Source organism: Tarenaya hassleriana, unplaced genomic scaffold (genome assembly GCF_000463585.1).
Source record: "Tarenaya hassleriana unplaced genomic scaffold, ASM46358v1 Cleome36, whole genome shotgun sequence".
Taxonomy (NCBI): domain Eukaryota; kingdom Viridiplantae; phylum Streptophyta; class Magnoliopsida; order Brassicales; family Cleomaceae; genus Tarenaya; species Tarenaya hassleriana.
In genome coordinates, this window is record NW_010966665.1 from 208,798 (window position 1) to 221,746 (window position 12,949).

Consider the following 12,949-nt stretch of genomic DNA (forward strand, 5'->3'; position numbering starts at 1 on the left):
TCCACTCGACACCTCCGAACCAGGGGTGAGCCTAAAGAAGAAAAATGCCAAAGAGATCATTTCGGTAAATGAATAGAATCAAATAAAATATAACTATAATAGAAACCAATTTGATATAAAGATGAAATGGTTATGATTTTTTAAATCCAAAACTAATAAAAATAATAATAAAAAATCCAATAAATTTTTTTGAAAAAATGATTTTTTTATCAATAAAAAATCGAATTCGAGACGAAATAAAATTTAACCGAATTTAATCGAAATTTATATATAAAAAAGAATCGTTATAGTTTTTCTATAAATGAAATAAGAGAATCTAAATATAACCAAACGGAACATGTACAAAAACCCGAAATGGAAATTATTTTGGCTTGCTGAAATATTTTCTATATTAGGAGATGGAGGGAGATGTGTTAAATTCAGTATAATATCTTATCTGCATTTATAAAAAAAATAGTATTCTTTTTTGTAGATTAGGACTTAGGAGTGTTAAAATCATAATGTGTTGTGTTTTACAGCTTGCGTGGCCTCGTCAAGAAATGATGTGCATATTTCATATGGATTACTCGCATAATGTGTAGTATCCATCCACCTGCATTAAAAAAAAATTGAAGACAAAAGAGAAAACTTGAGAAATCTTTGTATCAGTCAGTTGTTAAAAGGAGATGTTCTAACGGTGTTTCTGTTTCTTTATTCTGCTTCACTGACTGGACAATATTTGACAACTTACAGAACAGAAAAAAAAAAAACAAAACACAACAAAAAAAAGGGCCTATGTTGCAGAAACTGGTTCGGTCTCTTTGCTTTGATGTTGAATCGGTGGTGGATTTGACTGTGTAGAAGAAGAAGCCATTGGCGGTAGAGCTGATGATGATGCATGTGGACTGTACCGCTTTAGCAACCTGTCTTTGTTCTTGTTCCACCATTCTTCTGCTTGATGCTCATCGAATCTCCTTTTACTGCCATAACCCCATTTCATCATAATGTCAAATCTCACAGCAATCCATATATACAGAGATAAGAGAGTGCATTTACTTGATCAAAGTACCTGAATCCAACCCAATTCATGACATATTTCACAGAAATCCATAGAGTGAGAGTGTGTGTGTGTATAATGACTTGATCGAAAGTACCTGAATCTAACTCGTCTGAAGATCTTGCCACCACTGGAGTGAAGAGCATAAGTAACGTAGACACCGGGTTCAAACTGTTCTATAATCTCCTTGCTTCCTGTTCTTGATGATGATGATGACGAAGTAGAAGATCCCTCCTCTGTTGGTGCTCTTGAATCTGAGGTTTGAGAACCTGTCTCTGCCTCTTCAGACATCACCCTGCCTGCTTCTTGCTTCTCTATCCTCTCTTCTTCTTCTGTGTTCGTGTTTTCTCGACTTGCTTCTGATTCTGTATATGAAGCTCTTTCATTCGCATTCACGTAAGCTTCAGCCTTTCCATTAATGGATTTAAAAGCTTCGCTCTCTGAAACTTCTGGAGGTAACTTCTCCCTCAACCCTTTCAACTGGTACATAGAAGAAGAGTACATCTCGTGAAACAATGCATCAATGTAGGAACAATTATATTTCTTTAGTTGCATAGATGAATACCTTTTACGAATAAATCTTATTCTCACATCATATCATTTTTTTTCTTTTCCTCGATCACATTCCATGATGTATCGAACTGATCATACCTGTTCTATGGCAGACTTGATGATTTCTGTTGCTGCCTTGTGCTTTGAAGATTGCTCTTCAGCTAATTCAGAAGCCTCTCTAGCTTCTCGTTTTTGTCTCTGGATCTCTGCATCTTGGTTATCACACCTTTGCTTCAAACTTCTAACCTGAAACCAGCAATCAACAAGTGTCGATTATGAGTCCAAACTCAGTCTGGAGTTCGAAAAATATGTGTAAAGGGGAAAGAGAGACCGGCTTTAGAAAGAGAGAAAGGACATAAAACCCAAACCTGGTTCTGCAATTTTGCCATTTCTTGGTTTAGAACGTCGTTCGTCTTCTTCAGACTATCAATGACACTTCTAGAAAATCCAGAAGTCCGTGGAGGGCTTGGTCTTCTTGCATATGGCGAAGAGGATCTCGTAGGTGGAGAGTGTGGAACTGGAACGGGTAGTGGACCTGATAGAGGAGGAGCAGGTTTAAAAGTACTTTGGAAGGCACTAAGTGAACTCGGAAACGCTATATCTTTCAGAGGCAAGTTAGACGGAACTTGTGAGGCTCGGACAATGGAAGGAGAATCGGACCTAACTCCAGGTCTTGATGACCTGATCTCAAGATACTTGACTGGTTCAGTGGTCGGAGACAGCAAAATCTTTGAACTCCTCAATTCTCTGTCCAATCTCACCGACCCATCAAGTGACCATCGAGGAGCTGTGACTTTCTTGTTAGCGTTTGAGTTATACCCTCCTGCCTCGGCTGCTTTGAGTTTGGTGTAGCAGGCATCACATACACGATGTGGCTTTCCGGGAGTTGGAGCTAATGCCGCTTTCAATGCCTTCTTTGAACTGCAAGCATGGCAATGGACAAGACCACAGTTGTAACAGTTGTGTCTTTTTCGAGTAAACCCGAAAGCTTGACGACAACCAGAGCAAACCGATTGATCAGCTCCTGAAACCCATTTATGGATACAAATGCTCGAGGTGAAGTTCGATCCACACGATATGCTCTTCACATGGCGGTCTTTGAGGGCTTCAACCAAAGTTGGTGTTCTTCGATCTTCAGTGTCTCCATGACCTAGTCTTCCATTAGCACCTTTTCCCCAGGTGAAAACTTCACTTCTAGATGTCAAGACAGTAACATGATGATCTCCACAAGCAGTTTCTTCAACGAATTCTCCAACTAACCGATCTTGAACCAAACAAGGTAACTTACCATCGGCTATGGAATTCCCGAGCTGGCCATGTATAGTCCCACCCATGGTAAAAACATGCCCTGAGGTTGTAAGTGCAACTGTCAATGTATGGCCACAACCTATCTGGTGAAAGTTGTAGTCAATAAGTGAAGAGACACAAGTAGGAAGCAAGTAGGTCTCTTTGTTTCCATGTCCTAACCTATGTTTGTCACCATCTCCCCAAGTAAACAACTTCCCGGACGAAATACTCGCACTGGATTGACCCATAACCTCGACTATAGCAGCAGTATGCCAAACACCACAAGCTACTTTTATGGTTTTAAGACCACTCAACGACTGTACTTCTTTAGGATAAGAAACACTTTCCCTGTCTCCATGTCCTAAAACACCATAAGTGCCATCTCCAAAGGTGAAGAGTTTTCCACTAGAAGTTGCCAAAGCCGAGTGCCATGTCCCACACGCGACAGATAATACTTGAAGACCTTCCACAGGACCAGAAACCCTTTTGGGGATCCAGTGGCTAATATCACTACCATGCCCTAGAAGCCCGACATTGTGAATACCATCTCCCCATGTGAATAAGTCGCCAGAGGTAGAGACAGCACAAGTATGATATTCTCCACAAGCAACGAAATCTATGTTGGTGAGAGCGAGAAATTCAATGAGTTTTGGACGACTAATGTCAACCATAATGCCATGGCCAAGCCTTCCTCCGACTTCTTCACCCCACGTAAAGACTTCGCCTTGTCTTGTCACAAGGGCCACATGCCTCGTACCACAAGCAATCTGATGAACATCAAGAACAACATTTGACTCCAGAGGTCTTGGAGTTAACACATCTGTTCTCACAGTTGCAGAGCTTACTGTCCCATCAGGTAATATCCCATCACTCCAAACTTCTCCCCAAACATAAACATCACCTAATGATTCTATGTCATCTGGTCCTGACACTCCACTCGAACAGCTCGGAGTGCTTGAGACACTAATCCGAAAACCATCAGTACTTGGCCTTAACATATTTCCACGTTCCCAACCCACATCTGAGATTCCCAGATTAAATGCAGGATTCTGAAAACCGAAATCTACGGATGCCCCAACACGCGGAATATTGTTAGTGAAGTCTATGGATGATGCAACAGAGGCGCGTCCACTGGTGAAGCAGTCACTGTCATGTATCTGAAACAAATTTGCATACAGTTTTCGGCGTTAAAGGTGCATAGAACGAGTGTAATCAAATACAGAGAATTGAAGAACGCACCACAGGTATCTCACTTCTGGAGCGTCTATTCCTACGTTGTCCAATTATAGACTTAAGGGCAGCAAACCAAACCTCTGTCTCAGCTTTGTCCTTGCAGATCTGTAGAAAAAGAAGCGAGCAAAGAGATGATACTGCATTTAAGCTTGCCGTCCAATTCGAAGACAAACCGCTACAATGATCAGGCAAGGCAACTAACCAGATCAAGAGACCTTTCTCCGTTGTTATAGATAAGAGAGAATGATAAGTAATCCTTCTCGGGTCGCAAATATCTTCGAAAAACAGCCTGAGCAAGTAAACCGGAACATATAGATACCACAAGATCACTTACTTTTGAACAATAGATTTCGCTGTCTGGCTAAAGATGCTAAATACTCACGGTTCTTTGTCCAGGGAGGATTCGCGAAACAGCAGATAATTTCAGTTTCTTTTCTTCTCCGTGTGAGTACCAAATCAGCGTCGCCTCATCCTGTTTTAGCAACATGAATACATTCGTCATTTTATGACAAAATTTTTAACTTAGCTTCTTGTCTGAATTCGGAGATGGCTTACCGGAGAAAGCCTGAATGCACGGAATTTGGGTCTCCCCTTCCGACTGTACTTGATTAACTGAGTTCCCTTTTTTAATGTGACGAGTGCCTAAAGACAAGAGGGTAAACATTTTTGGAGACAATTGCTTCATCGGAACAGAAATCACAGCCAAAAATATTCTTCTCCTTGAGCAAACCAGATGAAATCTCAACGTCAGAAACCAAAACAGAGTGGCATTTCCAGAAACATAACGACAGAAAATGCGGAAGCTTTCATCCAAAGATTGCTTCAATCACAAGCAAACCAAGAAACAAAGTTGATAAAAAAAAATGTGTTTCATAGATGATTAGGTTCATCATTCTAACAATATAAGATAAGATCATCATCGAATAATCTTAAGAAACGACAAAAAAAACATTTAAAAAAATCATGTGATGTTTTGATTCATATATCCTGGTGGTTTCCTAAAATTCTGCTGCTTACACGTAAAAGCCATTAAGAGAATGATCACCCTCGAAATCTCGAGTCTAGATTTCAATCCAATTTCAAATCAGGATTTCTTCTGTCCACAATTAGCCTAATCGAATTCTCCATATCTGATTAGGGTTCTCTCTCCATTCCAAATAACACATAGTATCAGTGAGAGAGAGAGAGTTACTTGCTCGATGTCGCGCTCGTGATTGGCATAACTAACAGGATCTGCCATTCCATCTGAGAAACTCTAGAGGAGAACGACGGAGAAGAAGAAGCTCAGGAAGCATCAGGTGGGTTTCACCTGTCTCCATAGATACATTCGTCGATTCCTCTCCCCTGCTGATTCCGTCACCACTCTCATCAAAATTCCACACAAAGTAAAAACACCAGAAGTTGTACAAACCGATATCGTTATCGATCAGAGAAATTTCTCGAGGGAAGAGATTGAGAGAGAAACAACGATGTGATGAATTTGGGAATTGTTTCACTGGATGCGGGGAGAGAGAGAAAGAGAGAAGGGGAAATTTTGAGAGGAAGGTCGCCATTGTAGGGATGTTTGAGAAGCTCCACAAGAATTGTTCTCAGATTTTGGCGCGCTTCTTCCATGGCTTCCACACGTTTCACTCACGCTTCCCTTTTTTTTATGCAAAAAAATAATTATTTACTGTGTTTTACCACCTCCTTCAAAATCCAATTGCCACGTGGCACTGCGAGGACCAATCATGTATGACATTAGATACAGTTAGTTTACGTCTCGGTCTTCTTCTTACATAATCACCCAGTTTCAGGCTCTGATCATGTGAATCCGCCATTGGAGAACCTGCTACGTATAAAAACCAAGGGATAGAAGGCTCTGGCTCAGGCAGCGGGTATATAGGCGGATCTAGAAAAAATTATTATCGAGAATAAAAAAACGAAAACGAAAAATGACAAGGATCATACCCCTGTCTCGTGGATGATTTCTTGTGTTGGATTTTCTTGGAGAAGTGAAGGTGAGATTTTCTCGGGAAAGAGAATCTGAAGTCTTGTGTTTTCAGTGTCTATGGAGAAGAGACAGAGATGGGTTCCATCAAAGTTGGGATATTAGACAATGGCATGAAACTAGTACACACATGAGTTGACACCTACAGATCCATCTGAATTCTACAACAGGGTAAATGTTAAACGTAACCTCTATAATGTTCTACAACATGCATATATATATATGCATGATAAGCTATCTCAAGCTCATATCATGATCATCATCATCATCAAAATCCGGTTCATTAAACAGTCTGCTTCTCTTTGCCTCTCTTGTTGTTGCTGGTGCCCTTCCCTTCTTTGGTTTTCCCCTGAATATATGAATCAGATTGATAAGAGAAGTAAAAGATGATTCGATTTCACCACAGGTTTCTTTCTAGATGCAGAAACGTTGCAAATAAAATTCGGGAAGCTTACTGCCCCACAGAAAAAGCTCCGCCCTTGAGCCGCCCTGTCCCCACATCAGCTCTTCCGTCTACATCATCCGAACAGATCACTTGTGAAAACTGGGATTAACCCATAGTGGAGAAGAGAAAGTAAAAAACAGTGTGTAGTTGAAGGGTTTACCATCTCTTCCAACACCAAGTTCTTCAGCCTGAACACAGATCAGGAAGGTTAACATTACCAGTCTAAAAGCTTGTGGCCAGTTAGACAGTCTAAGATAACGAATTCTCACTAACAACAATTGGTTGTGAACAAGTTCAGTAAAAGTACGAAATGACCGTAACCACATGAAACTAGATATGGGGATATTTTATTAAAAGGATCAACAAAAGCTATCTGATTGTTCATAACATACAGATTAACACACAAGTTCAAGGTGTTTGACATGTTCCATGAGCCATGACCCTTCCCCTTTAGGTGTTCGGATTCTGTGTTCATTCAGCCCGTTAGACATGTGCGCCTAGCTACAATCGACTATCTTCTTACATATTTTCAAGCTCGAAATCTAATGGAAAACTGAATCTAGTTCCTTCCGTCAGTGATTCAATGGCTGACCTGACCCCCATAAAAGAACCAGAAAATCTCTCACAGTGTTATGAGGGAAGGAAGACTGTAATAACACATACTGCCGGTGATGTCACAGAAGACAATGAGAAGATCCTGTCTTCAGGCTGGAATTTCCTTGACCTCTTTGCGCTGCAAAGAAAAAGTTCATGTCACGTCAGCTTTGGAAACCAAAATCTAGTAAAGGGTGTTACTCTGTATGAGCCACAAGAGATAGCTAAACCAAGAAACTCCAGAAAAGCTGTTATCTTGAAATGCAACGCAGAACGCTCCTGTCTACACTGTCCAAAGCTCGTGTTTGAAGCAGTAAATCACAACACGATGGAAAGCTACACAGGATGCTGGTTGCATCTTCGTACAAGAATTTTCAAACTCAACATGATTAGATTCGAAGGTCAAGCACTGAGCTTTTTACAAGCATTTAGATAACATACAGCTCCTTTTTTTTCCTTCTCAACCAGGCCAAGAGTAACAATCACAAATCCCTGTCTTACTTGAAAAGACAGGTCCTTTCAACCCAATTCAAATTAGAATCAGATTCACCGCTGTGAATAATGATACAATAGCCCCAAAATTCTCATGATGCAGAGATGCTGAATAAGCTACCTAGCCGCACTCTTGGATGAGGATAAAAAGCCTTCATAACCCTTCAACGCATTTCCGAAATGGCTTGATTCCTGCAAGTAGCTTGTCTCTAGCTCATAAACCTAGGAGACAAAAGCTCGCGGCTTTAGCTGTCTAGAACATAAATTCCCCATTTAAGACAAGTGAAATACGAATAATTAAGTTTGAAATTCGATTTTTCGAGACCAATTGGATCGGTTCTAGTGCGTGCATGCCCATCAAAATGCATGGACAACATCTAACCTGACCCGCGGCGGATGATTTTCCCAGTAACCCAACTTTCTCGCGTTTTCTAGGGAAACAAACAGAGGGCAGTGACAGATCATTAATTACCTGTTTCTCGACGCTGCGCAGCTCTTCCTGAAGCTTCTCTCGCTTGTTCAAAAGTGTAGTGAGAATGGCACCAGGATTCGCCGATCCCTTTTGCCCTAACGACATTTTCATAGGCAAGATTACCGAAATGGAACGGCTTTTGCCCAAATTCCGAATCGATACTCGGTAAATTTGGAAAGGAAGATGAACAAAACTGGAATTGTCGCATCAATTGAAAGACTGGGGAGTGAAGTTGCGGGTGAAGGTTAGGGTTTCCAACGGTTCGGGTTCCCGTGTTCGCGCAAAATTCAATCCCAAATCGTATAAAAAAGAGGGGAAGAAATTCTATGAGAGAGAGGAACAATTCATTTAGTTTTGTTTTAACATTTTTTTATTTTTTGAGATGATATTTATTCCATTTTTATGATATTCAACCGTACTTCAATTTAATCTATATCTCGTTTTTATTTAGATAAATATTTCTTTTAAAATATATTTGATTTTTCTTCAATTTTTTAAACTATTTTAGTAAAAAAATAGAATCACTCGGACAACCAATTTTAGAACTCATCGACATTCACTTCAATAGAATTATATTATTTTATCATTTTATAGTCTGTTCGATATAAAGGAATAAAAAATGGTAAATGGCGAACTCTAATATATTAATTACTTATTTATAGTTTTTATATGTTTATTAATAATATCTATAATAAAAAACTGTTTAATGATATAAATTTATTTGAACAAATGCGTTGCTGACGAAAAAGGAACTTTCATTTGCATAGTTTGTTAATTCCTTAATTAATCTCTACAATCATAATTTAAAAATAATTTTAAAAAAAAAGTTAGAGATGCGTAGAAAACATCGAGTATGGAGCATAAAAAAATAGAATTTAAATTTATTATTCACTTTAATTGTAAGATTTGGTTCGTTTTTAACTTTGGGGCCAAATCTAATCTAATCTAACGATGCGTTGTGCAGCTACTAATACAGTAGTAAATGTATAGCTTCATGCAGTTGTACTGAAATCAATTGTATTAGAAAGTTAAAATTAAAATATATATAGAAAATTGGATATTAAAAATAAAGATTGGACTGTTGTTTTTTAGCTTTTATAAATTTAAAAAATAATTATATCATTAGAAGTAAATCGTCATTAAAAAAGAATGATTTGCAATACTATTATGATTGAAATTGGTTTCATCAAAACATATTTCATGCAATGTTAAACGATTTTATATAATAATTCAAAATAGTTTAGCCCATATATATAAAAGATATATTTTATACTATAATCCAATATATATGCATACATATATTGCAATGCATTATATATGAACTTTTAAATTATCTATATATTCCGAAAAAAAGTTATTTAACATCAAAAGGAGGAAAATAAGAATCAATAAAATATTAAAAGATGCAGTGTTTAACCAATATCATATTGAAAATACCAATGTAGATAGTTCAAATTGGTTAAATGGAATGCAAAATAATTGTCTTGATCTCGAGTTCAACCTCAAATTGGAAAGATGAGCGTAATTTCAATCATATGGCTTATTTCCGGACCCATGATTAATCTGAGTTTTGACCTAAAATACTCGGTTACCCAAAAAAATATCATATTGAAAATACGATTACCACAGAAAATCGACATCTAGTACCTGTGGAATCTTGTGTACATATGAAGAATAAATGTAGAAATTTGTAATGACCCGAAATCGCTACGGAATGATGTTATTGCCTTCATACACGAACACGAGACCTTTTAGCGTATATTATCTTCATTCGCACACATCTCAAAAAGTATTTCCCAATAGGTTAATCATTCTAAGACGACTCCAAGACAAGCACACTTAATTTTGGAGTTCTCTCGGGATAGACAACCGAAAAAATAGATGTATCTTGTTAGTATGAGTAGTTCAATCGATTCTTTTAAATTATCTTTGATTGTATAGTCTCATACCTCGGATCCTTCTCATTTCGGTGAGTTCGATTCATTTCTATATCCATCTAATCTAGTGGTACTCGGAAGCCGCTCATTGTCTATGTGACTTGCACCGACGATCACTTCCACCTCGTCCCAACATCGGCTATCACAGAAATCGACACCTAGTACCTTGTGAAACCTTTTGTATATTATATAAAAATAAATGTAATTGATTCAAAATTCTTGTAGGTTTTCGGATTATAAATAAAAATTGAGACTCTTCATATCATTGTTTAGATTTATATCGTTTATAAAGTTTAAATTTTAAATTCTCAAGATTATAGAGTGTGTGTATATATATATATATAAAATTTTCGATATGTCCATTATATCTCTATATACTTTTTCGTTTCTTATAACGTTTTTTCTCCTTATATGTTTTTTTATTTTTTATATTTTAAACGTAAACCATGTTTCCAAAATAATTTCTATTTTTTTATTACCTAGCATTTTGTTCTCTTTATATTTATAATTTTCACTTAATAAAATCATTGGACCGGTGGAATGTTTTTGATTAAAAACCGTTGGAACTTTTTTTGGTGTTCATTTTATATCAAAATGATTTATGCAAAGAATTTATTTAAGATATAACTAAATGATTCTCAAGTCAAACATAAAACAGAAGAGGGATCAGAAGTGACATGACATGTGACATAAACTGTTTAATTCGAATAAAATATAATATTCTAATTTGCTCAAATCAGAATCACATCCCAAAAATAACAAGATTCGTATATGTATTTATATATATATATATATATATATATATTGAAAAACGTAAAAACATAATCAGACAAATAAACAAGGATTTGACCCTTTGCCATTACCATAAAGGAGAAAAAACATTATCCACGTACGTACCAAACTGGAAACTGCATGACTCGAATATTCCCCTAATCAAAAACCCTACATTGTTATTATTTTCACCACTTTGATATATATGCAAAAATCAACTCCGAAAACATTTTATACCTGATCAAATGAAAATCAATTATTCTTCTTTAACAAAAGTATCCATTATTCTTTTTTAAAAATATTGTTATTGATAATCAAATGAATCTAAATAATTATTTTTTTAATAGAATTCAAACTAAATAAAAAAAATGAGTAATATAATCATTTACTTTAACACCACTGTTTGATGTTTTTGCATCATCTTATAATTTTAATATCTGAATTTATTATTTTTAATCTATAAGGATCAGATCATAGAAAATATCAAAATAAAAATTTTATTTAGATTGGTTCATCACATTTTCGGGACTCAACTATATCAATTTTGAGTTAAAAGATAGTTTTATTCCAATTAAATTGCATTTTTTCTCTCCGACGACCATTCGAACATAAGAACCGGACAAAGACATTCATATCTTCTCGACCAATTATACCGCTCGGCCTATTCCGATTGGTTAAGAAAGAAAAAAAACTTGTAATTCTATCAAATTTTTTCTCAATTTTGATAATATAAGACACGAAAAAAACATTTCCATTTGGTCATGGAATGACTAGGGTTAAATGGGGCGGTCATGGATTCCTGATTAAAAGATTCTCTGTCTATCGAACAAGAATATATATTTTTAAGAACCTCTTATGTTCAGGATTTTTCAGAATAATTAATGCTTCCACAATGCCACTACCGCACCATCGTTATTGTTTCTACGTATAATCTATATATACATACATACATACATACATATATATAGCATGTACACGCATACGTATATGTTGCATGATTGAATTTTTTGCAAGATATGGAAACTTCCAAGAAAGAACCGTGCACATAGGAAAATAATAATAAGAACAGGAAGATGGAAAAAATAAAATGAAAGGAAAAGTCAATCCCACGAATCTTCAAAAAGTATAATCACAAGAAAACGACCGTCGAATCTGACTCTCGGCGATATCTTTAATTTCTTCCAAGAACCTTATAAATGCGCGCACACACACATATATCTATATATATATATATATATATGTGTGTGTATATAAATCTCACAACACAACACTTCAAAGCAAACCAATCTTGAACACAGAACCAGACAAGTGGTGTCTCTTCTCTTTGTACAATCTTCTACATTGTTAATAACCATCTTCTCATATTTGATAATATATCTCTAAAGTTCATGGAAGGTTCAAGCAAGAGGGCAAGCAGTGACCAGCAGGAAGACCGTCAGGCTCGTTACCGAGGCGTTAGGAGGCGTCCGTGGGGAAAATACGCAGCGGAAATACGAGATCCGTCTAGGAATGGTGCTCGCCTTTGGCTCGGGACTTTCGACACGGCCGAAGAAGCCGCACGTGCGTATGACCGTGCAGCTTTTAACCTAAGAGGTCATCTCGCCATACTTAACTTCCCCAACGAGTACTATTCTCGTGTCCCCGATTTTTCTCCTCGCCCTTCTTCATTCCCTCCTCCTCCTCCTTCTTCTAAGTCGTTTTCGAGTTCTTATATTCCTTCCACTTCGAGTGGAGGGTCTCGACAGAACGAGAGGGAAGTGTTCGAGTTTGAGTATTTGGATGATAGGGTTTTGGAGGAACTTCTTGAGACAGAAGAGAGGAAGAAGCGAAAGTAATCATTGATTACTGTGATATTATTTGCTAATGCTTTTTATTAAATAAATCAATGTTTTTGTTGTGTGCGATCTTGTAGTGGAGAGACTATCTAGTTTTGGCATTTTGGAAATGTGCCTCTCCTCCATATTATAATTGTAAGAAAAACAAAATTGTATGATTATCTCATTTTTCTCGAATGTTAAAAAAGTTTAATACTCACATTATCTCTCTTATTCTAGAATCGTATTTGCTCCATTTCATTTGGGATACATGAAACATGTTCTGTAGATCAACCCCTCTTAATTAAGTTTTATATATATATATA

General features: G+C 36.9%; 3 protein-coding genes across 3 annotated transcripts; 1 reads left to right on the forward strand and 2 right to left on the reverse strand.

Moving 5' to 3' along the window:
- Positions 1–644: 644 nt before the first annotated feature.
- LOC104822243 lies at positions 645–5,856 on the reverse strand. Its single transcript, XM_010553387.1, has 9 exons — positions 5,301–5,856; positions 4,664–4,750; positions 4,491–4,580; positions 4,311–4,397; positions 4,115–4,213; positions 1,957–4,032; positions 1,688–1,834; positions 1,134–1,516; positions 645–959 (listed from the first exon to the last, which is right to left on the reverse strand). Exons 1-9 carry the CDS (start codon positions 5,346–5,348, stop codon positions 773–775), a joined length of 3,204 nt encoding a protein of 1,067 aa, XP_010551689.1. The 5' UTR covers positions 5,349–5,856; the 3' UTR covers positions 645–772.
- A 324-nt stretch (positions 5,857–6,180) lies between these two features.
- LOC104822244 (chromatin modification-related protein MEAF6) lies at positions 6,181–8,433 on the reverse strand. Its single transcript, XM_010553388.2, has 6 exons — positions 8,102–8,433; positions 7,751–7,851; positions 7,207–7,276; positions 6,704–6,731; positions 6,554–6,611; positions 6,181–6,447 (listed from the first exon to the last, which is right to left on the reverse strand). Exons 1-6 carry the CDS (start codon positions 8,210–8,212, stop codon positions 6,333–6,335), a joined length of 483 nt encoding a protein of 160 aa, XP_010551690.1. The 5' UTR covers positions 8,213–8,433; the 3' UTR covers positions 6,181–6,332.
- A 3,689-nt stretch (positions 8,434–12,122) lies between these two features.
- On the forward strand, positions 12,123–12,804 carry LOC104822245 (ethylene-responsive transcription factor ERF098-like). The gene has a single exon (XM_010553389.1). It carries the CDS (start codon positions 12,198–12,200, stop codon positions 12,642–12,644), a length of 447 nt encoding a protein of 148 aa, XP_010551691.1. The 5' UTR covers positions 12,123–12,197; the 3' UTR covers positions 12,645–12,804.
- Positions 12,805–12,949: the final 145 nt, after the last annotated feature.